Source organism: Cryptomeria japonica, chromosome 7 (genome assembly GCF_030272615.1).
Source record: "Cryptomeria japonica chromosome 7, Sugi_1.0, whole genome shotgun sequence".
In the NCBI taxonomy this organism is placed as follows: domain Eukaryota; kingdom Viridiplantae; phylum Streptophyta; class Pinopsida; order Cupressales; family Cupressaceae; genus Cryptomeria; species Cryptomeria japonica.
The window spans coordinates 244,147,617-244,168,255 of NC_081411.1; the positions used below are offsets into that span (position 1 = coordinate 244,147,617).

At 34.9% G+C, this 20,639-nt stretch overlaps 2 protein-coding genes across 2 annotated transcripts; both read right to left on the bottom strand.

Moving 5' to 3' along the window:
* Positions 1 to 12,497: 12,497 nt before the first annotated feature.
* Positions 12,498 to 14,647, bottom strand: LOC131051486 (cysteine-rich receptor-like protein kinase 43). Its single transcript, XM_057986040.2, has 6 exons — positions 14,406 to 14,647; positions 13,898 to 14,283; positions 13,578 to 13,779; positions 13,247 to 13,481; positions 13,014 to 13,158; positions 12,498 to 12,932 (listed from the first exon to the last, which is right to left on the bottom strand). The coding sequence occupies exons 1-6, from the start codon at positions 14,551 to 14,553 to the stop codon at positions 12,699 to 12,701; spliced, it is 1,350 nt and encodes a 449-aa protein (XP_057842023.2). The 5' UTR covers positions 14,554 to 14,647; the 3' UTR covers positions 12,498 to 12,698.
* A 151-nt stretch (positions 14,648 to 14,798) lies between these two features.
* On the bottom strand, positions 14,799 to 16,867 carry LOC131856301 (uncharacterized). The gene is made up of 3 exons (XM_059207912.1): positions 16,503 to 16,867; positions 15,806 to 15,931; positions 14,799 to 15,646 (listed from the first exon to the last, which is right to left on the bottom strand). The coding sequence occupies exons 1-3, from the start codon at positions 16,599 to 16,601 to the stop codon at positions 15,284 to 15,286; spliced, it is 588 nt and encodes a 195-aa protein (XP_059063895.1). The 5' UTR covers positions 16,602 to 16,867; the 3' UTR covers positions 14,799 to 15,283.
* Between the last annotated feature and the right edge of the window lie 3,772 nt (positions 16,868 to 20,639).

Sequence of the window (20,639 nt, forward strand, 5' to 3'; positions counted from 1 at the left end):
AAGTGGCATTAGAACATGATCTTAGCATTTAGAGGGTGAGAAACAAGGTATTTTTTTCAATTTAGCAGGTTATATTGTGAAGTGCATATTTACTTCAATTTAAGAATTATTTTCCCTAAAATTCGAAGGCCTATTAATGGTTCATTGACTTTACTACAATTTCAATTTGAGATCATTTGTATCATCTTTTAAAGAGTAATCATCAAATTACTGTTCTCACCAAAGTTGCTCCTAAGGCTGCAAATTGGCACTTCTCTTGGAGTTTTTTTTAAAAAGGCAATTTTTTGTAGCAAGTTATAATAAAAAATTTAACTAGTTTTGATTTTTCTGTGCAATTTATTTTTGTGGCATTATAGTGGAGACTATGAAAGAAGACATTGATGGAATACTACATAGAGTTATGCAAAAAACTTTAAAAAGTATATACCCATAATATGAGTTGGAAAGTTAACACTTTGAGAGTATATGTACATAATATGAGTTGGAAGAAAGCTAATATGACTCAAGAAAAAGGCGAAGAAGAAGAAGGAGAAGGCAAAGGAGGACAAGGAGAATGAGATAAAGGAGGAGAAAAAGTGGTACCTATAATAGTAATTGTCTATGAACTATCACTATTTGGAGATATGCCAAAGTGTCTACTACCAAGAAAAGACCAAGATCACAACATTCAACAAGTTCCAAAGGAGAAACCACCTATTAATAGGTCATATCATTACTTCCATTTGCAAAAGAGTTGAGATTGGTAAATTGATAGAGGACATGTTGGATGTTGAACATATAGTGTTATTGGAAGTTGATTAAAAGGGAAGAAATATTTTGGATCCAAATTTAGCTCTCAAAACATGACAAAAAAAGTTGAGGACAAGAAAAGTCATAGAGAAGAGTGAAAGAATCTGGCTAGTGAAGCTATGAGTAGGAGGATTAAGTGTTCCTTCATATAATAATTTGAAGTTCAAAAACATCGATAACAATGCAATTTTAAGGGGAGGGGCATGTTACTCCCTTAGCCTCTATTGTGCATGGATATATGTGTTGTCGACTTGTGGCTAGCACAACCTTTATTTATGTAATATAAACATGTATGTGGTCTTATATAGGTATCTAGGTCAGTGTAGGTACCATCTATGGCATAAATATTGTATATTTGGGAGGTAGTGGCTAGTTGATTATCATCATATTATGTATTTTGTTCTTATTGAATATTATTAGAGGTAAGCCCATTGAAGTGACTTACTTTTGGAGGTTGCTCCTTGGAACTAGTTTATTATTTATTTGTAGCATATTTCTTTTTATATTCCTCACATGTGAAATTTATTTCATTATAGGCAACCTCTGTGATATAAGCCTTATATAGTAATCTGCAAGTCTTCCCATTTATCAAAATACATTTTATATGCCCTACACCTTGTAGTAACCAATTTGATAAAAAATACTCATTTAATCTATTCTTTTTTCTTCTTTCTTAGGCACTTAGTCCTATTGTTATCTTGTCATTCTAATCATCATTCATCCTAGCAAAGTGTGAAAAGAGATCAACCACATTAAAAACACAATCGATGTCCAAATACTCTGGAAGATCAATCACATAAGCATTATCATTTATCCTAGTCACAATTCTATAGCTCCAATTTTCTTAGGCTTTAACTTGTTGTAAGAACCTTGAGGATACCATGAACATCTCTCCTTCTTGGAAAACTCTTTTCCACCTATGAAAATAACCATTTGTATCATTTGAGTTGACTTGAGAGCCTAGTAATGAATCACTTCAATCCATAGTTTTTTAATGATTTGAACCTTAAATATTTGAAATGAGCATCTACTTGTAGACTTGTTATTGATGGAACTATAGGCACACCCCACTTGCTATTAAACAAATCCCATTGTTTGGATTGCTACCAACTAAAAATCACAATAAGTTACCTAGGCTCTTATGTATCACCTCTGTTTAACCATTGATTTGGGGGTAGTATGATGAACTCTATTATAGCTTGTCCAATTTTTTCAAAAGGTTTTCCAAAAGTTGCTAGAAAGTTTAGAATCCCTATAATTTGTTATTGTTTTAGGAATACCATGCAACCACTCTATTCTATAAATAATAAACAAGCAATTTGACTTATCATTTGTCATTTTATGGGGTATGAAGTGGGCCAGTTTACAAAAGTGGTCCACCGCTACAAACACTAAATCATATCTTCTTTGGGTTCATTGTAGCCCCAATACAAAATCGATGGAAATATTAGTCTATAGTTCTTTTGATTATTTGACATTTTTGTGGGATGACTCAAATTACCTTAGAGCTAGATTTAGTCATCAAAATGAATTCCCTATGTAAGAGATAATGCCTCCAATATTTTAATGCTTGTACAATAGCAATAAATTCCTCATTTTAGGTGGTATACTTATTGTTTAACTTTTCAAATTCTCTTTGAAAAATGTCATAGGTTTACCTTCTTGTCTTAGCACTCGTCCAATAACTACTCTTGATGCATCACACACTATTGTAAAATTTGTGTTAAAGTTTGGTATAACAAGAATCAAAGCTTTAGTTATCGTCTTTTTGAGCTATTTAAAGTTCATATCAGCCTCTTTTTTCTTGTTAAAGACTTTTCCTTTTGTGCAAGCAATCAAAGGTGCACTTTTACTCTTGAAATTTCAAATGAACCTCCTATAGAAGTTCACCAAACCATGGAAAATCGTCATCTTTTTGATACTTTCAAGAGTAGGCTTTTTGAGAATCTCCTTTACATTTTTTTGGATCCATGCTAAATTCATCAATTGAAACTACACTACCTAGGAATACCAACTTATCCTTTCTAAACTACCCTTTTTAAGGTTGATAAACAACCTTTCTACATGCAAGTACTACTCCTAAGTGTTCTATGTGCTTATCCACATTTTTAATAAGAATCAAGATATCATCAAAATAAATTATAATGAACTCTCTAATGTATGATCTAAATACTTGATTCATTTTCCTCATGAAAGTAGCCAATGCATTGAGCATACCAAATAGCATCTGCTAACCACTAATATAAACTATTGTTGGTTTTGAAGTTAGTCTTTCGTTCATCACCTTCATGAATCCAAATGTGATGGTTACCATTTCGAAGGTCAATTTTGGAGGTCTTGGCACCCAAAAAGCAATCTAACAAGTCATCCATTCTTGGCAATGCATCTTGATACTTCATAGTGATTTTAGTTATTTGAACTAGAATCCATACACAATCTCCATCCGTCTCATTTCTTAGGGGAGAGCAAAGCAATTGTGATACACAAAGTCATGCTCTATTTTACAAATCCCTTTTTCAAAAAACTCAATAATTTGCCTTCTCGTTTCCTCATTCTCTAGAGGTGTCAATCTGTAAGAAATTAATTTGGGAGTTTGGGTAGTAAAATTAGATCAATTTGATGTGTAATGGTTTGTGAAGGAGGCAAACTGTCTAATAAATCTGGAGTTAAATATGACTATTTTAGAAATTTTTGTGCCTCCAATGGTATCTCTTGCTAAGTAGATTTTTCCTTTTCTCTAGGGTATAATAAATACTAAGTTTCTCCCTTGTAGCCTTTGAAAAGCCCCTTCTAGCCCACTATAAGCAAGGGCAGACATACTGTTTCCATTAAATCTTTTTCTCTAGAAGGCTTCAAAATATGTCATTCCCCTCATGTTGTATCTCATAGTTGTTTTCTCAACCATGGTGGACTGCAAATTTTTGTCAAATCGTCATGGGCAACTTAGCAACAAACGGCAAGTATCCATAACTATTACATTACAAATACACCTTATCTTCACAGGGGCCAATATTAAAGGTAATAAAAAAAGGCTTATCCATAAGCACAATTCGATCTTTCTTCAACCAAGAAATTTGTATGGGTTTGATTTAATGATACAATACATGTTTACCAATTCATACAAATTGTCTATTAATACACCATCTATGATTACTTTCAATACCTTTCCTTGACACTTGCATTTGTCTTGAAAACATTCTTCCTTGTCCTACCATTGGCTAAAGATAGCTTGTTTAACCACCACCAGGGTCCTTCCCAACATCAGTTTTGTTTTGCCCAATAAATCAGTTTCAAGTTCTATGGCTTGTGAGTTTTCTTCTTTTATCAGCATTGATTGTTTTTAAGTTTTTGAATTTAGTGGGCAGTCTTGAGTTTTTTGAGCTTCATTGCATATGATCTTAATGGCTTTTAATCTCCGTAATATTGTTGTAATTGTCTTCTACCTCTAAGCCCCCCATTTCTCTGAAGTTGGGTTTCATATTTTCATTAGTCTCTTCTCCTTTACTAGGTTTGGAGGAACCTTATTTTCCTTTATTTTGAGTACTATCACTTCTCTTACTCAGCAATTTGCCCTTCTAATTCAGTTTTCCTTTTTCTTTCAAAGCATATTCATATGCCTCATTCATATTATGTACTTCAATTAGGGTTAGTTCATTTTGAAGTTGATACCCTAGCCCATTAACATACCTGCTTGCTACTTGTCTTTCATTCTCTTGTATATCAATTCAGATTTGCAGCCTCATGGATTGTTTGGTACAAATTTGCATCTTCTGATCCCTTTTCCTAAGGTTTTGAAATTCTCTAAACAACTTTTTCTAATAGTTTGAAGGCAGAAATCTAGCTCTTACATGCTTCAACATCTTGAGCCACAACTTGGTATTCTCTTTTCTCTTTCTTCTCCTAGTAACTCTACAAATTACATACCATAAAGGAACATGAAACTTAATTTTGATGCTGCAATTTTCACCTTTTTTATCATCTTCATTAATGTCTCCCATCTCAAAATACCTCTCTGGTTTGAAAATCAAATCTATAAATAAATTAGAGTTAAGTTCAACTCTGAAGTCTGAAATCCAACCATCACACTTGATCCTTGACTGGACACAACCTCGGTGAACGTCTACATTGGATCTACTCCCTTAGGTGTATTGCGCACAATCTCTTGTTTTTCTTCAGAACCATATAGATGCACTCTAGCCTCGATGACTTTTAATTTCTTGAGCCATTCTTCATCATTATTCCTTTGTAGCCCTGCATTCCTCTTGCCTCTCCTTCCCCAGTTCAAACAGACTCCCCTCTACAAATTGCTATAGACAACACTTGTTGCTGCAAGTTAAATAACCCTATTGCAGGTGCAGAATTGAACACAGGAGCAAAGAGAAATACACTACAAATGAGCACTGTCAAACAAAACTCATCAAACAAAAACAACTCTTATTATCAGAAATAAAACTACAAATTAAACACTTACTTCAGAATAACCATTTTTTAACCTTCCTAATTCTTAGCTGCTACTAAATTTAAAAGTACCTATTAATAGCCAAAGGTGTCAGTAGCCAAAGGACTCCTAAAAGTTCTAAGACTAATCAGTAACACAACATTCTATTTCCTAATTTGGTGCTATATCAAAAAACTAACGCTACAGCTTATTTCCTGATTTGTTGGTGTGTCAAAAGGATATCCTATCTTTGCAATAGAGTATCACATCAGATGCATATGATGATTTGGTTTTTAGTCAACAACGAAGCAGGGTCAATAAGGGGAATCATAGTAACTTCCAAGTAATGACTGTAGCAAAAAACCCTTGAAACCTTTTATATCTCCCAGTAATCATGCTATGGCAGTGAATAATAGCAAAGTAATCTCATAAGAAGATAGGATGCATGCCTCATCCTTTGGCTATTGCATCATTGTCAGACTCTATTGTGTTCTAAGTCTAACATATCAAGTCAAGAACAGTGAGAAATTAAGGAATAAGCCATGTCTTCCTCCTGTCCGTTGCAAGGTCATTAATAATTAGTGACAGGGCCCTGTAACCTCAAAAGAATGATTATATGTAAGAATAAATTTCACTTGTAAGAAAATTTTATTAAAACATGCTAAGTGTTAATCCTAAGATTTGGTCTTCTTGACTGATGCAGAACAATCTTCAGGAGCCTGCAAATTAAACCACAAAATATACCCTGTTTGCCTTGTGTATATAAACAACCTTCAATAGCAGAGATTAATGAAAGCACGGATAAACTTAGATTATCAATAGAAATGCATATTCAGTAGTTCCAATATTATATTAATGCCTAGAAACTTACAGAGCAGCTACAACAATGAAAAAGTAGTTAAAGGTTGACCTGTAATGTAAAAGTTCTCTATTCTTGAGTCCCCACAGAACACATAAAACTTACTATCTTTATTTTCCCCCCAGACTGACTTTCTAATCCTACGAAGTCCCCCTAATTAACTAGCTCGCTAGAGAATTCCTGAGAAACAAACTCAACTAAAAGCTAGAAATGGTAATTTGCCTGGCAGCTATTAAGTAAAGAACAGTCAAAACAAAATTGTAGAAGGTACATCTAAAACTACTAAACTAATAGTCCTCAAATGACTGAACCACCCCTCAACCAACTGAATGTGGGAGGGGACTGTTAAATAAATGCTTTGCATTAACCTGCCCTTCTCTTTAAAAATTAGAATCTCTTGGTCCTTTTGATTTTGGTCATAGGGTGGAGCAATTTGTCTATATTTAAACAAATCAGCTTCTGTGATCCAAAAGGAGTTGTAAGAATCCGATAGGTCTTCGTGCTTAATAAAATATAGCTTATAAGATTTGGATTGGATAGCCACCAATTTGGCATCTAGTACTTGTTTAATCCATTCTCTTCTTCTTCTTTGGCAAGTGCTTGGTCCAATTGTCATTTTGCTTCTCATTCTGCTCATCTACCATCTGATCATGACTAATTCTAGCTGAGTGTGAATAAAGGTCAGCAACATTAAAGATTAGACTAATGTCCAAGTCCTTAGGCAAGCCAATTTGGTAGGCATTATCATTTATCCTCTCTATGATTTCACAAGGTTTTATCTTCTTGGGCTTCAACTTGTTGTCGGCACCTTGGGCATGCCTTTCTTTGGGTAGATGTACCATGACCATTTCTTCTTCTTGAGAGGTAATTCTTCTCCAATGCAAATCAGCTTTCTTCTTATATAGCTCATTCATAGACTGCAATTTGAGTCTAACTTGTTGATGTACCTATTGAACATTCTCTCAAAAATCTGTAGCTTCTTGGTTGTTATGTGGGTTCAATTGCAAAACAAATAACTCCACAACTCCTTCAAGATTTCCACTGTATACAGCTTGAAATGTAGACTTACCTGTAGATCTATTTATATTAGGATTATGAGAAAATTTAGCTTGAGGTATCACTAGATCCCATTGTCGAGGATTATCTTCAACTTAACACCTTAATAGATTTCCTAGGCTCTGTTGGCAGTGGGCCAGCGTGCCTCGCGGAGATTCACGACATGGTTTAACAGCGCCTATGGATTCTATAAGTCTAGTGGTTGTATCGGGCATTGACAGGTCGATCTTTTGGTGCAACGGCAACCCTAGCTTGTAACAAGTGGTATCAGAGCTTGGTCATAGGTTCGAATCACGCAGGCCGCGACGAGTGACGCTAGGAGGGGGATTGTTGGCAGTGGGCCAGCGTCCCTCGCGGAGATTCGCGACATGGTTTAACAGCCTCCTGTGGATTCTATAAGTCTAGTGGTTGTATCAGGCATTGACAAGTCGATCTTTTGGTGCAACGACAACCCTAGCTTGTAATAGGCTCTTGTTTACCACCTTTGTTTGACCCTTGATTTAGAGATTGTATGCTAAATTGAATTGAAACTTACTCAATTTTTTCCACAAGACCCTCCAAAAGAGGCTTAAGAATTTGGCATCCCTATCACTTGTTGTAGTTTTTGAAACACCATGCAACCTCTCAACTTCCCTAAAGAACAAATCTGCCATCATTGATCTTCTTGTAAGGTATGAAATGGACCCTTTTAGAAAAACAGTCAACCACTACAATCAATGAATCATTACCCTTTTGGGTTTATGAAAGTTCCAAGACAAAATCCATAGAAATATTAGTCCATTGTTCCATTGGCAAAGGCAAGGGTATGCGTAGACTTGTATTCTGACATCTTTCTTTTGCTATTTGACATATCCTACAATCAGCAACAAACTTGTTCACATCTCTCCTCATATTAGGCCAAAAGAATCTCACTCACTAATCCATTAGTCTTACCTCTTCCAAAGTATCCATCCAACCCATTTGACTACATTTCTCTCATAAGCTTCTCTCTCTTATATCCAAGGGGAATGCAAAGTAGAGAACCCATAGATAAAAAATCCATCTAGTAAAAAGTAGTCTTCAAATGGATGTATACATGCATGATTTTGACTACTTGGAATTGTATAGATGTTGCTAAAATGTTGATCATTTGCATATTCACCCTTCATTTCTTCAAAACAAACCAGCTCATGACTAATTACAACCAATAAATGATGCCTCCTACGCAAGGCATGAGCCACTATATTGGTTTTACCACTCCTATGCTACACAATAAAAGATAGTCTTACAAGAAAAAAGCTCATTCAGCATGTTTGTGGGACAACTTCTCTTGTAAATTTATATAGTTCAAGCTTTGACTGTCAATTATCAAGATGAATTCCTTATGTAAAAGATAGTGCCTCCACATTTTAATGCTTGTACCACAATATACAGTTCTTTATCATAGTGGTGTACCTCTTTTTAGTTTCATTTAATTTCTCACTGAAGAAAGCCATAGGTTTCCCTTCTTAGCTTAACACTCCCCTAATAGCTACCCTTGAAGCATCATATTCAACTATAAATAGTATCTCAAAGTTGGGTATAGCAAGAATAGGTGCTTTAGTAACCTTCTTTTTGAGCTGTTTAAAACTCACATTAGCTACCTCTGTCCAAGTAAAGACCTTCCCTTTTGTGCAAGCATTCAATCGTGCACTTATGTCATTGAAATTCCTAATGGATCCCTTATAAAAAATCAAAAGACCATGGAAGCTCCTCACCTCATTTATACTTGAGGAGGGGCCACTCAAGAATAGCTTTTAACGTTTTTTGGATCCATGCTTAATCCATTTGATGAAATAACATTGCCCAAAAATACCAACTTATCTTTGTAGAATTCACTCTTTTCATGGTTGATAAATAACCTTTCTAGCTTGAGTATGCCAAGTACTACCCTCAATCTCTTTCATATATTTACTAAAAATTAAGATATCATCAAAGTAGACTATGATGAATTCCCCAATGTGCAATCTAAATCGTTGGTTTATTGTTCACATGAAGGTACCTAGAGCATCGGACAATCTGAATGTAATCACTATCCGCTCAAATAACCCATGTTGGGTTTTGGAGGCAATCTTCCACTCATCACCTTCCTCAATCCAAATTTGATGGTATCCACTTTTAAGGTCAGTCTTGGAGAAGACCTTAGCACTTGATAAGCAATCTAATAAATCATCCATCTTGGGTACTAGATATCAGTTTTTCATAGTGATTTTGTTAATGGCTCTAGAATCCATATGTAATCTTCATTTTCCTCCTTTATGGGAGAGTAGAGAGGGTGTGACACAAGGACTCATTCTTTCTCTCACAAACCCTTTTTCCAATTATTTAGTGATTTGTTTCCTCATTTCCTCGTTTGCTAGAGGAGTCGTTCTATAAGTAACTTGATTTGGAAGTTGGGCACCAAGAATTAGATCAAATTGATCAGTAATGCCCCTATAAGGAGGCAAACTAGATGGTAGGTCAATTGGTGTCAAATCAGAATATTGTTGCAGCAATTTGTTGCACCTTCAATGGAATGGTTTGCTGATCAGGTTTCACACGGGTACATTAGATGACAAATCTCTCCCTTAGATTCTCTATGAAACTCTTGGCACCCCACTATAAATAAGGATAAAGTTGCTATTTCAGTTGTCCCTTTTCCCTTAAAAGGCTTGAAGATATGGAGTTTACCCTGGTTTTGTATCTCATAGGTGTTTTCTCTACCATGGTGAATTAGATTTGTCATATAGCCAAGGCCCGCCCAATAATAAGTGACAAGCATTCATTGGCACTACACCACACAACACCTTGTCCTCATAGGGACCAATTTTGAACTCAATAGGGCAAGATTAATTCAAAAGCATACTGTGATCCTTTTTCAACCAAGAAATTATACAGGGATTGGCTTTTGGAATGCAAACAAGCTTTAAATTTTGCACCATTTTTGTACTTACCAAGTTACCAGTGGACCCTCCATTTACAATCACCTTGCACACTTTCTTTACCCTTGCACTATGACTAAATTACACTATTTCTCCTCCAAATCAGCTATGGGGGCTTCTATCAAGGGATCTTCTCCTTCTTCTCAAGTCACCATTGCTCTCTTGGGGTTTTTAGGGCAATCTATAGCTCTATGGGCCTCACTGCAAATAAAGTATCTCAAAGGTTTCCAGCCCCCAAATAAATGTTGTCCTCATCCTCTACCTCTAAAGCCACCTCTCCCTTGTTAGTTTGGTTTCACATTATCCTCTAGCTCTTCATTGGCTGATTTGGAGGAACTTCCTCTATTTAAATTGCAACCACTTCTTTTGCTGGCCACTTTGCTGAATCTAATCAAATTTTCCTTTACTTTAGGGCTAGTTGATATGCTTCATCCATAGTATTCAGTTTGAGTAGGGTAATTCAATTTGGAGTTGGAATCTAAGCCCATTAATATACTTGGCACAACATGCTCATTATTTTCTTGCAAACTAGTTCTCATCTGTAGCTTCAAAAATCATTTACTATAGGCTGATATAGAGGAATCCTTTTGTTTTAGATTTTGATATTCTCTAAAGAGCTTTTGTTGGCAACCTGCATTAATTCAGCATTCATATGTTTTAACATCTTTGGCCACAATTTGATTTCCTCCTTCCCTTGACTTCTAACATTTTGGAGATTCTCCCACCATAGAGCAGCATGAAACTTCATCTTAAATGCTGCAACTTTGACCCTTTGTGGATCAGTTTTCTCAATTCCTCCCATGTCATAATATATTTCTAATTCTTGAATCCAATCCAAGAACACCTCAGGTGTTAATTCACGTTTAAAATCAGGGATCTTAACCCTAACTCTAGTTTGCTATTTGGTGATAGTCTCAATAAGTGTTTCCATGGGATCTAAGGCTGCTTCTCGTCCCCTTTGAACTTCTTGTTCTTCCTGAAAATCCTCATGATGCAACCTAGTTTTGAGGGCCTACAACCTCCTAAGTACTTCATGAACTGCATTACCTCTCCATCTAGAATTCTCCCTGGTTTTTCTTCATCAACTGCATTATCTCGCCATCAAATGTGGCCTTGGAAGACAATTAATAAATTATGATCTTGATAACAACAAATAAAGTACTTTGTACTCTCCTTTCAATATGATATGTACCTGCAGTCCTGATAAGAAGTGTATGTTACCTGAATGCTGAAGTGGAACTGTGAATGCTGTTCAGAATATTTAGCAATTTAAGCATGTTTTTGGTTGCATTTGCTTGTAAGAACAAGAAAGGGATGGTTTGCTTGAGTGTTATTTCTATTGGTTAGTTTATCAATGGTTTAGTATAAGACAAATTTCCTGAATGGGTTCAACCATTGTGGATTTGGTTTCAGAAAGATTGCAATCAATAGCTGGCATGTATACATGACACATGTTATCATAACCAGCATGTAATTTTCATTGCTTATGAATTAATAGAGAATGAATTTGATTGTATTACTAGGAATCAAAATTTAGTTTGTTTGCCTGTTTGTAAGACAAAGCATGTAATCGTATATTTTGAAGAATGGAAATATTTAAATACATGAGAGCAACTAGGATGATCTGAATAAGGCTTTTGGATTTAGTCTGTTTGATGACATAGTAACATGTGAAAATGTATTGGAATTAAGAGTGCATCATGAAGGTTCATTCATAAGTTGGTTATAAGCTATTTTAACCTCTAGGAATTAACTCATGTATGATGCATGTTGTTTGAGTAATGCATAGTAGGGAAAATAAACAATAATTCATGAATGCTGTTTTTCATTTTTCATTTTGTAATTATGCTGTATTATTGGTGTCCCTATTTATAGATTTGGCTTTCAACTGTTGTCACAAAACATAGTGGTATTGTTATAGCTCAGTTGTACAAATTTGTCTATAATCCTTTACATTGTTTGCCTGCATTCATAAGCAATGGAATGAGAATTATTGGATATGCACGTATGATTAGATATAGAGATGGGTATTTAAATACATGAACAGATTCATTTTCCTTGTCATGTGTCATTGTGTTGAATAATCTTAATAATTAACATATTTTTTATAATTTGTAAAATTTATTGAAAATTAAATTAATAATTAATCACATTTAATATCCTTTTATTTTTTTGTTTATAAAATCTGGGCATTAACAGGGCTCAGCTAGTGGGGCTACAAATGGGCAACTCCATCCTCACCTTAATACACACAGTCCAAACCCGCATACGCAGTGCTACACCTATATAAGGTTAAGGTATCACACCTATTCTCAAGGATATTTTGGATACAAACTTGAAAATGTGAAATGAGAGTAAATGTCATAAGCATTCTCTAAATTTAGTTGCTTGCGAATTCTTGATAGTGTGGAAAATTTTCAAAGCATAGCTCAGTGCTCTTTTGATGCACTGTACTTGTAAATGTAATTATAAAGGAAATCTGAATGGAACGGTTGAATGAGTTAAGATGATGTACAAAAACTTACTAACATATAGACGTGAATCTGAGTAATGCTAAGGAAGAAATTATGGTTTGTGACAGGAAATTCACTATAATAATATCAAGATAGAGGGCCAATTAGCTGTTATAAAGATAATCTGGTTTTGTCAGTGTAGGCAAGCCAATTTCTTCACTAAACAGCGACAACAAGAAGGATACCTTTGACATGGAAGGCCTCAACCTCGCCTCTTGAGTGCACTGGAGGGCAATCAGTATCACTCTCATTACGATTTTTGAGTCAAAATTTTCACTACAAATTATTCTGCTGTCTACCAGATCGAAATGGCGATTCTCCTCATGAAGATTCCAAGCCTGTTGCACAAAAGAAATTTCACATTAAAAAGGTAGAGTATTTCCTTGACATGAAAGAAAATTCTGAGGTTATAAACCCACCCACTTCACAAGGCTTGGAAAGGAGGAATTATATTCCACATGTCTTCTGCCAGACATTATTTCTAAGATGAACACACCAAAGCTGAAAACATCTGCTTTTTCGGTCAGTCGACCATCAGACTTCAATTCTGGAGCTATATAACCTCTGCACAAGCCAAATTAATAACATTTTTCTAATTAACACTAGTATAATTACATTTTAACAATTAAATTTTCTATGATATGTATCTTACTCTGTTCCAGCAACTGGTATAGTTTGATGGATGCCATTTTTATCTAAGACTACTCCTAGTCCAAAATCTGCAATCTTGGCATTCAAATTCTCGTCGAGTAATATATTATTGGGTTTTATATCTCGATGCACTATGCAAATCCCGGAATCCTCATGAAGATATACTAGCCCACGTGCTACACCTTGTATTATATTCAAATGACTTCCCCAATCAAGGACTTGGACCTTTAAAGGATCTGCAATTGCATTCAAAATCATGTATAGGCATTCATACCATATTTAAGTGTCCAATTTAAAAGCCTCAGAGGAAACAATGGGTTTTCTTTACTTACTGAAGCAAAGGTCTAGAAGGTTTCCTTTAGGTATATATTCATAAATAAGCAACATCTCCTCTCCTTCAATGCAAAAGCCAAACAGCTTTACTATGTTACGATGTTGTAGACGAGAAACGATGCCCCATTCATTCATAAAAAAGCTCTTTCCTTGTTCAGATAGTCTCTTTATGGCCAACTGCCTACCATTTGCTAAAGTTCCCTGCAGTAGAAATGCTACATCATCATGAAAATTACCACATATAAATTTATAATCAATGGGGTATGAATGCCCTTACATTTTCAAAATCAAATTGTGAATGATCTATTTAATTGATTACCTTGTATACAGACCCAAATCCCCATTCTGCTAGCTTATTATTTGGATGAAAATCTTGACATGCAATCTGAATTTCATTGAACGAGAACATAATTGTGCCTGGATCTAAATCATTCATCCGTTTTGGCATGATCAAATGAATGTATTTTTCATCACCCACTGTTTTTCTGCCTCCTCTGATTCCCCGAACAATGCGTGATATTATTCCTTTCTTTTGACAATGATTATTGCTCCTATGGCTAGCAATTTGTGAAGAGTGGCCATGAATCAAGTTAAAGGATTGGTTGAGGTTTGTTTGCTGTGAGTTGAAGGAAATTGCATTTCTATGAATTTGTCCTCCGGATGAAGTTTCAGATACATCTTTCTCAGACTGCAACCAAAGGCCACCTGCTTATGCAAAGATAAGACTTCAAAATTCAAATACAGTAGGAAATCCAACTAATAATGTGAAACATTGAATCTGTAAATGAAACTGCCACAAGTAGAACACATAGTGAGAAATTGATTACTGGGGGCTTCTGGAGTGGATTGATGTGATGCATATGAGATAAAAGAAAACAGTGTCTTCAATTGCACTTGTAACATGATATCTCGGAACATACGATCTGCTTGTCCCCTTAGAAATTTAAGTTCTTCCTTTATCTTTGTAGACAGCATGAACCTGTACAATGTTTTGAAGGTAAAATCAATGCCAAACTTAAGAATTTGGAAATCAGATGGAGGTATCGTGTGTGGCCCAATGTTCAACCAATGTATGTTATCACCTGCAAATATTATACACTTGTGTCAGGCCTAAATAGGACATTGTTGGGATTAAAATATGGAAGGAAAATATGCTAATTTAGATTAGGATCCACATCATATGGCATTCTGTGCTTGTTAGCTCTGAGTTTTTAGGGGGGGTTATTTATTAACCATTTCTAGCGAAGTCACCTAAACAAAATCCTCCTTGAGAGGAAGGACTCGCCAGGATCTGCAGTCACGGAAAATAAAAATACCTTAAGCTATTAATGCTAAGCTAAACTCTTTCGTAAGAATTGTAGGTCAATAATATTTTGGTCATCCTATTACTGGTATAGATTCCCAGTTTAATCCTAGTTCTTTAGATGGAAGCTGAGATGTAAGTATGCTTGATGGGATGATTTGTAATCCTACTTTCTTGCTACGATGGGTGCTATGCAGAGAATCGATGGGTTGAAAGGGATTTCAGTACATGGGTTTTCATATGTCTCGCGAGTTATTTAATGAAGCTCTTTTGAATGTCTTAACGATCAGTAAGCTTGTAAACAGTGGAAGTTGGCCTTGACGCACAATCACAAATAGAAGAGAAAAACTGCCGTTAGCATTTGTTACTGTACCCAAAGGATCAATATAATATCTTCATTGGTTAATAAGTTATGCAGATGATAAGGAACACATACTTCGATAATTTCTTAGATCGAATAACAGAACAGCACATCATTGCTCCAGTGATTATCAGACAAACACCCTCAGACATCTTTTCTGTGATCTCCTTATGTAAATGGGCTTTGATTTCCTGGAGCTGCTTAATACATTTTGCTAAGTCATTCATCCCTCGGAGAAGATCCACACATTCTCTGTCGTTTGAGGAAATTTTGTCGAGCCTTTCAAGAACAATCGCTACTGCTAACAGCCCAACTGCGCTCCACTGGATATTACCCACTCCTCTGAGAACATCCACAGCCACCGTTCTTGCATCAGTAGCCCATGTGCTCGAGGATAGTGATTTCTTTACAAAGAAAACAGCACACATATCGTATTAAAATGGGCAAGACTCAAATTTAAAAAACCCACTCACATTAAAGCTGTCCAGATATCAAATTATAAATATATTTCGACTGTCATTTTACCCTAGCTGCAAGAAAATCCTTTTCCTTGGAAAGGATACCTGATTTGAAAATAATTTAGAGCCCTCTGAGATGCGGCCTTCTAATAGTTCAAAAATTCCAGAAGTAGCAGGCTGAACAAAATCAGTGACTTTCATACCACCTTCCCCCTTGTCACTACGGCAGCTCTATCATTCATAACAAAAAATGCTGATCATGAGAGCCCTCCGAGATGCGGTTTTCTAATATTTGTCAAAATCCAGAAGTAACAGCTGAACCAAGTCAGACAATTTCATGCTAATTTCAACCTTTTTAACATGGGCGCTCTTGTCATTCAAAAGAGAAAATTCTGGTCATAACATTAATTTTAGCATGTCAGAAGCCCATGACTTAAGGGGTTTGTATTTTCCATTTACCTTGTATCTCGTTCATTAAATTATACCTGCAAACCTTTGTTTGGCCATTTACCTAGACTATTAGGTTCTGCCTGAGCAAATGACCTCCAATATGGAGTGCCGACGCCTTCAATTCCACTCAATTTGTAAAAATTTACAAGATTATACTTCCAGAAAAAAATTAGAATCTTTTATAAGCACTACCATATACTCCCTAAAAGAATTAGTTCCACTTTAATATCTAACAATATCCAACTTTTTACAGAGCTAAGCTGGGACCATTGATTTTGCAGGTGTGCTGATTAAAACATCAGAGATTAAAAATCTTGAATAGTTAGAAACGAGATTGGATAGTTTTGCGTACCTTGTCAGTCACTATGGCAGATAAAGCAGAATCGATAAGCTGTATAAGAAGCTCCAAATTTACTTCTACTCTGTTTTCAATGCCTAGATCGGAATACATTGAATTAAGTATATTGATCAGAGGCCAAGTAGAAGACTGATAAATTCAATAACCCAACCTGAAGAGAATGGTTGTACAACTTTAAGCCCTGTCACTTGAAAACAAAAAGGGAGGGGAGGTGAGGGGAGCGCGGGGGAGGGGGCGAGGGTTTAAATTAAACAGTGCTTGAGGCAAACAATTCAGATTAAGATCAACAGAATTGAACAGTAAAACTTAAAGTAATTGATAGACTCAAATTTCGTTAAGAAATAATTAAGATGCTCTGTTTTACCCTGTAATTCAGAAGCATAGACTACAATTTCAAATCAAAATGTTATGTAGATAATAAAGAAAATCTTCTTGTGTTTCTCCAGTCAAATATGAATTTAGGATTCTGGCATTTTAAGAGTCAGAAATCTTCTCAATTTTTTAAAGTCAAATTTCAGATATTTAGACTAAAAGAAAGTCGTCGGGAGCGCACGACTGAGCAATTTAAAGTGGAAAAACATGAAACTCATGTTATTTAAATAAAGTTCCCATTGTTTGCCAGGCGTTAGGAAAAAAACTTTTCTCTGTTTTGACTAAAAGAAGTTTCGCAGCAATCAACAATAATGTTTATAATGAAATCTAATGAAATCTAATCTACTAATTCCCATTTCCTTCCACTAAATTAGATTTGATATGACACTCACAGCCCAAGTTTCAACATTCCAAGAAGATCATGCCTGTAATGCAGTTTTTGAGAGCTCTACAACTTGTGACTCCTACTCACCGCCATTTAACCTTTGATCAACCAATCCACCGCCATTTTAACCTTTGATCAACCAATCCAAGAGCCATTCTCCTTGCCAAAACGGTGCAGTTGGAAGGCACTCCAGCTACCTTTGACCTTGAACACTCTTGCACACCAGCACAAAGGTCAGTGACAAAGAACACTCATTTATCCAAGCCTGGTTAGAATCTTGGTGGATAACTCTTTAGACCAGGATCTAGATAAATTCTTGTATGTATTTGAAAGTTATGCGATACAGAGTAATGCAAAGATTGAGACTGATGTAGTCCTAAAGTAACAAACGTATTTTGTTTATTTGCTCAACCTTACATAACATACTCTTGGGATAGTGTTCTCTACTTATTTATCTTTATTTATGTTCTTTTCTTTGTTGATGTTTCATGTATGTGTATATATAAATTACATGGAGTTGTTGTGTGCAATGTGTTATAAACATAAGTCTAGAAGTGTCAATCATTTGTGTATGCGTCTACAGATGAGTTAGAGCACTACAAACAAAGCACACATACCTCACCCCTTGATGTCATGTATGTGTATATATAAATTACATGGAGTTGTTGTGTGCAATGTGTTATAAACATAAGTTTAGAAGTGTCAATCATTTGTGTATGCGTCTACAGATGAATTAGAGCACTACAAACAAAGCATACATACCTCAACCCTTGATGAAATTTGAACTTGTGACCTCTCTTTCAAAATGAGTTAGAGCACTACAAACAAAGCATACATACCTCACCCCTTGATGAAATTTGAACTTGTGACCTCTCTTTCAAAAGTACAAATTCTCCTTCACTAGACCAACTCAAGCTATACACGAGATCAACAATGAAAAGATGTATGACACAAGCTAGTTGTTTTTAGGTTGCATTGCAAGTGTGTTTGACCTTGTTGAAGCCATGTCAGAAACTGAAAAAGTTTGGCCAAAGTATAGTTGCTGCCAAGTCAAGTCTTGTGCATAGTGTTCTCCACCACTTTTGGAGTATGTGGCGTTTGATGGAGATACATTGATGATCTTAGCACAATTGTGAGCATGTGGGAGGGGCTGATCATAACTAAGTTACCACAACAATTGGCTTCTAAAATCTGATCTATCTTTGCCATTATAGATTGCATGTCAATTGGTAATGAAGTGTGGAAAGTTAAGTATGTATAGTTGTACGGCACACTCTTCTTTAGAGTTGGAAAATGTGTTGAGTATGAAATTATTTTATGAATCTAGCATTTCTTCCTATTCATTAATACAACTTGCAATGTGTTTCATGTTTGCATTTTAATACTCTTGTTTAGACTTGGACTTCTATATAGACACTTGATTATTTTGATTTAACATGTTCTTGTCTTATCATTTTCTATCAAGGCTCCAAGATCTTGTGCATATAATGAGACACTTGTCTTATCATCATTCTTATGTTTATGCTTGGAATATATTATTATATTATCGTTATTCTTGTGTTTATGCTTGGAATATATCATTATATTCATTTAAGTTGCTTATATATGTATGTATGCATGTAATGTGATTTTTGCTATGTATGGACATTTTCATGGTTAGATTTTTTTGGTGTGTTATTTATATGATGTGTGATGTTGTATCTCATGGAGTAATTATGTTGTTTTTTGGCTATCATATACATGTATAAAATATACTTGATGTGGGAATTAAGTGTACAAGTATAAGTTATTTCTCCACTCGATTATGTAGGTCTCAGTTATTCCCAACATGGTTATTCCAAAGATGTCACACTAGTAATTTTCATTGTTATACCCAATTATGTTCTATTCGAGTATGAGATGTGTCACATATGATTAGTGTTAACCCAAATTCAAATTGGAAGTGTTTTTAGAATCTATTATTGTTATGAAATACCAATATATGCATGAGTTCAAAGATGGTTTTAATTCTATGTTAGTCCTAAATAGAGCTTGATGAGTTAAAAGACTGCATTTTATCTAATATTTTATTTTTGCAAAATTGGAAAAAAAAGGGGGGGGGTAAGTTAAAATTATGTTGGAATTATTTTGTTAAGATGTGTTTGCATATATATGTGATTTGATTGTTGTTTAAATGTGGCAATAAAATTAGTTTGAATGTTCATTTGACTTAAATTGTTTGATAGAGAAACAATTAGGAAAAATAATCAAAATGAAAATAAAGAAATGAAAAAAGAAGGTAAAAGTAGACTAAAAGAAAAAAATCTTAAACTATTTTTCGTATTATTCACGTTTTGTAAGAAACTGCTATCAAAAACCCTCTCCATGAAAATTTTGAAATTTGGAGAAATTGGACAAATTTGAATTAGAAAGGATAAGGAATTGGATTAATTGGGATATGAAAATGATTGTGTTGGTGTGTGCATGATCTCTACCTCCTCCCATGTGAAAGATCGAAGTCTTCATTGTTTGGGTGTATTTTGAATTGAGGTAATTATGTCCTATCTCCTTTTTGTTTATATCTCTTTGGTAAGATACCATGCTTACCCTTATGGGAGCATAAGATACCATGTTCACCCTTATGGGAGCATAGGACTTCCCAAATAGATTCAAATTCATGTAATTAGAGAAGTTTAAATTTAAAAATTATTTTATTTTATTTTGCTAGTTTGTGTTCTCATAACGCTTAAATTTCTTTAAATGTCTTAAAAAATGAATTTTACTTCAAAATGTAGTTGTTCATTAGTAGAGTCAAATGATACATTTTTTTAAAAAAAAGTGAATTTAGAAAAGAAATGTATGGTCTTAACAATGAAATTTTTGGAAAATTTCTCGGTTTTTGCATTGAAAGAAATTACATAAAATTTCGATTTTGTGTATTTTTGGATGATTTGAAATGAAGGAATTGTTGATTCCTCCATGGTTTTTTTGAAATAAACATTTTAAGACTATGTTATTTTTTTTTGTTTAGCCAATTTCATGCCTTGTTTTCAGTGCCACACTCAATTGTTGTGAGTTGTGATGAGCTTAGGATGTTGGTGTTAGAGAGAAATGTGAGAGTGGGTTTCAAAATTTTTTTAGGCCCAAAGTGGTTTGAGGATATCTTATGTGGAAGTATCTTAATCAAGCAATAACTAAGATTTCAAGGGTAATTAAATTGAATGTAGATAATGATGTCTCTAACATTCTTGGAGTGCTTGTGCAGGCTCACTATGGGTGCAGAAAATTTGCCAACTCAAGGAGCATTGGGTCTTGTAGACTGAATAACCTCATCTCTTGTGAGAGGTTTACTGATCCTGCTTGGTTGGTACCTTAGGCCATTGTGATGACACTAC

What these genes read in the sequence shown, in the direction of transcription:
- LOC131856301 (XM_059207912.1), bottom strand. Translation starts at nt 16,601, where the DNA reads ATGTATTCCGATCTAGGCATTGAAAACAGAGTAGAAGTAAATTTGGAG. An exon ending in CTGCCATAGTGACTGACAAG is followed by an intron (nt 15,932 to 16,502) that starts GTACGCAAAACT and finishes TATGAATGATAG; the next exon opens with AGCTGCCGTAGTGACAAGGG. An exon ending in CTAAATTATTTTCAAATCAG is followed by an intron (nt 15,647 to 15,805) that starts GTATCCTTTCCA and finishes TTCTTTGTAAAG; the next exon opens with AAATCACTATCCTCGAGCAC.
- LOC131051486 (XM_057986040.2), bottom strand. Translation starts at nt 14,553, where the DNA reads ATGCTGTCTACAAAGATAAAGGAAGAACTTAAATTTCTAAGGGGACAA. An exon ending in ATCCACTCCAGAAGCCCCCA is followed by an intron (nt 14,284 to 14,405) that starts GTAATCAATTTC and finishes TTGCATAAGCAG; the next exon opens with GTGGCCTTTGGTTGCAGTCT. An exon ending in GATTTGGGTCTGTATACAAG is followed by an intron (nt 13,780 to 13,897) that starts GTAATCAATTAA and finishes TTTCTACTGCAG; the next exon opens with GGAACTTTAGCAAATGGTAG.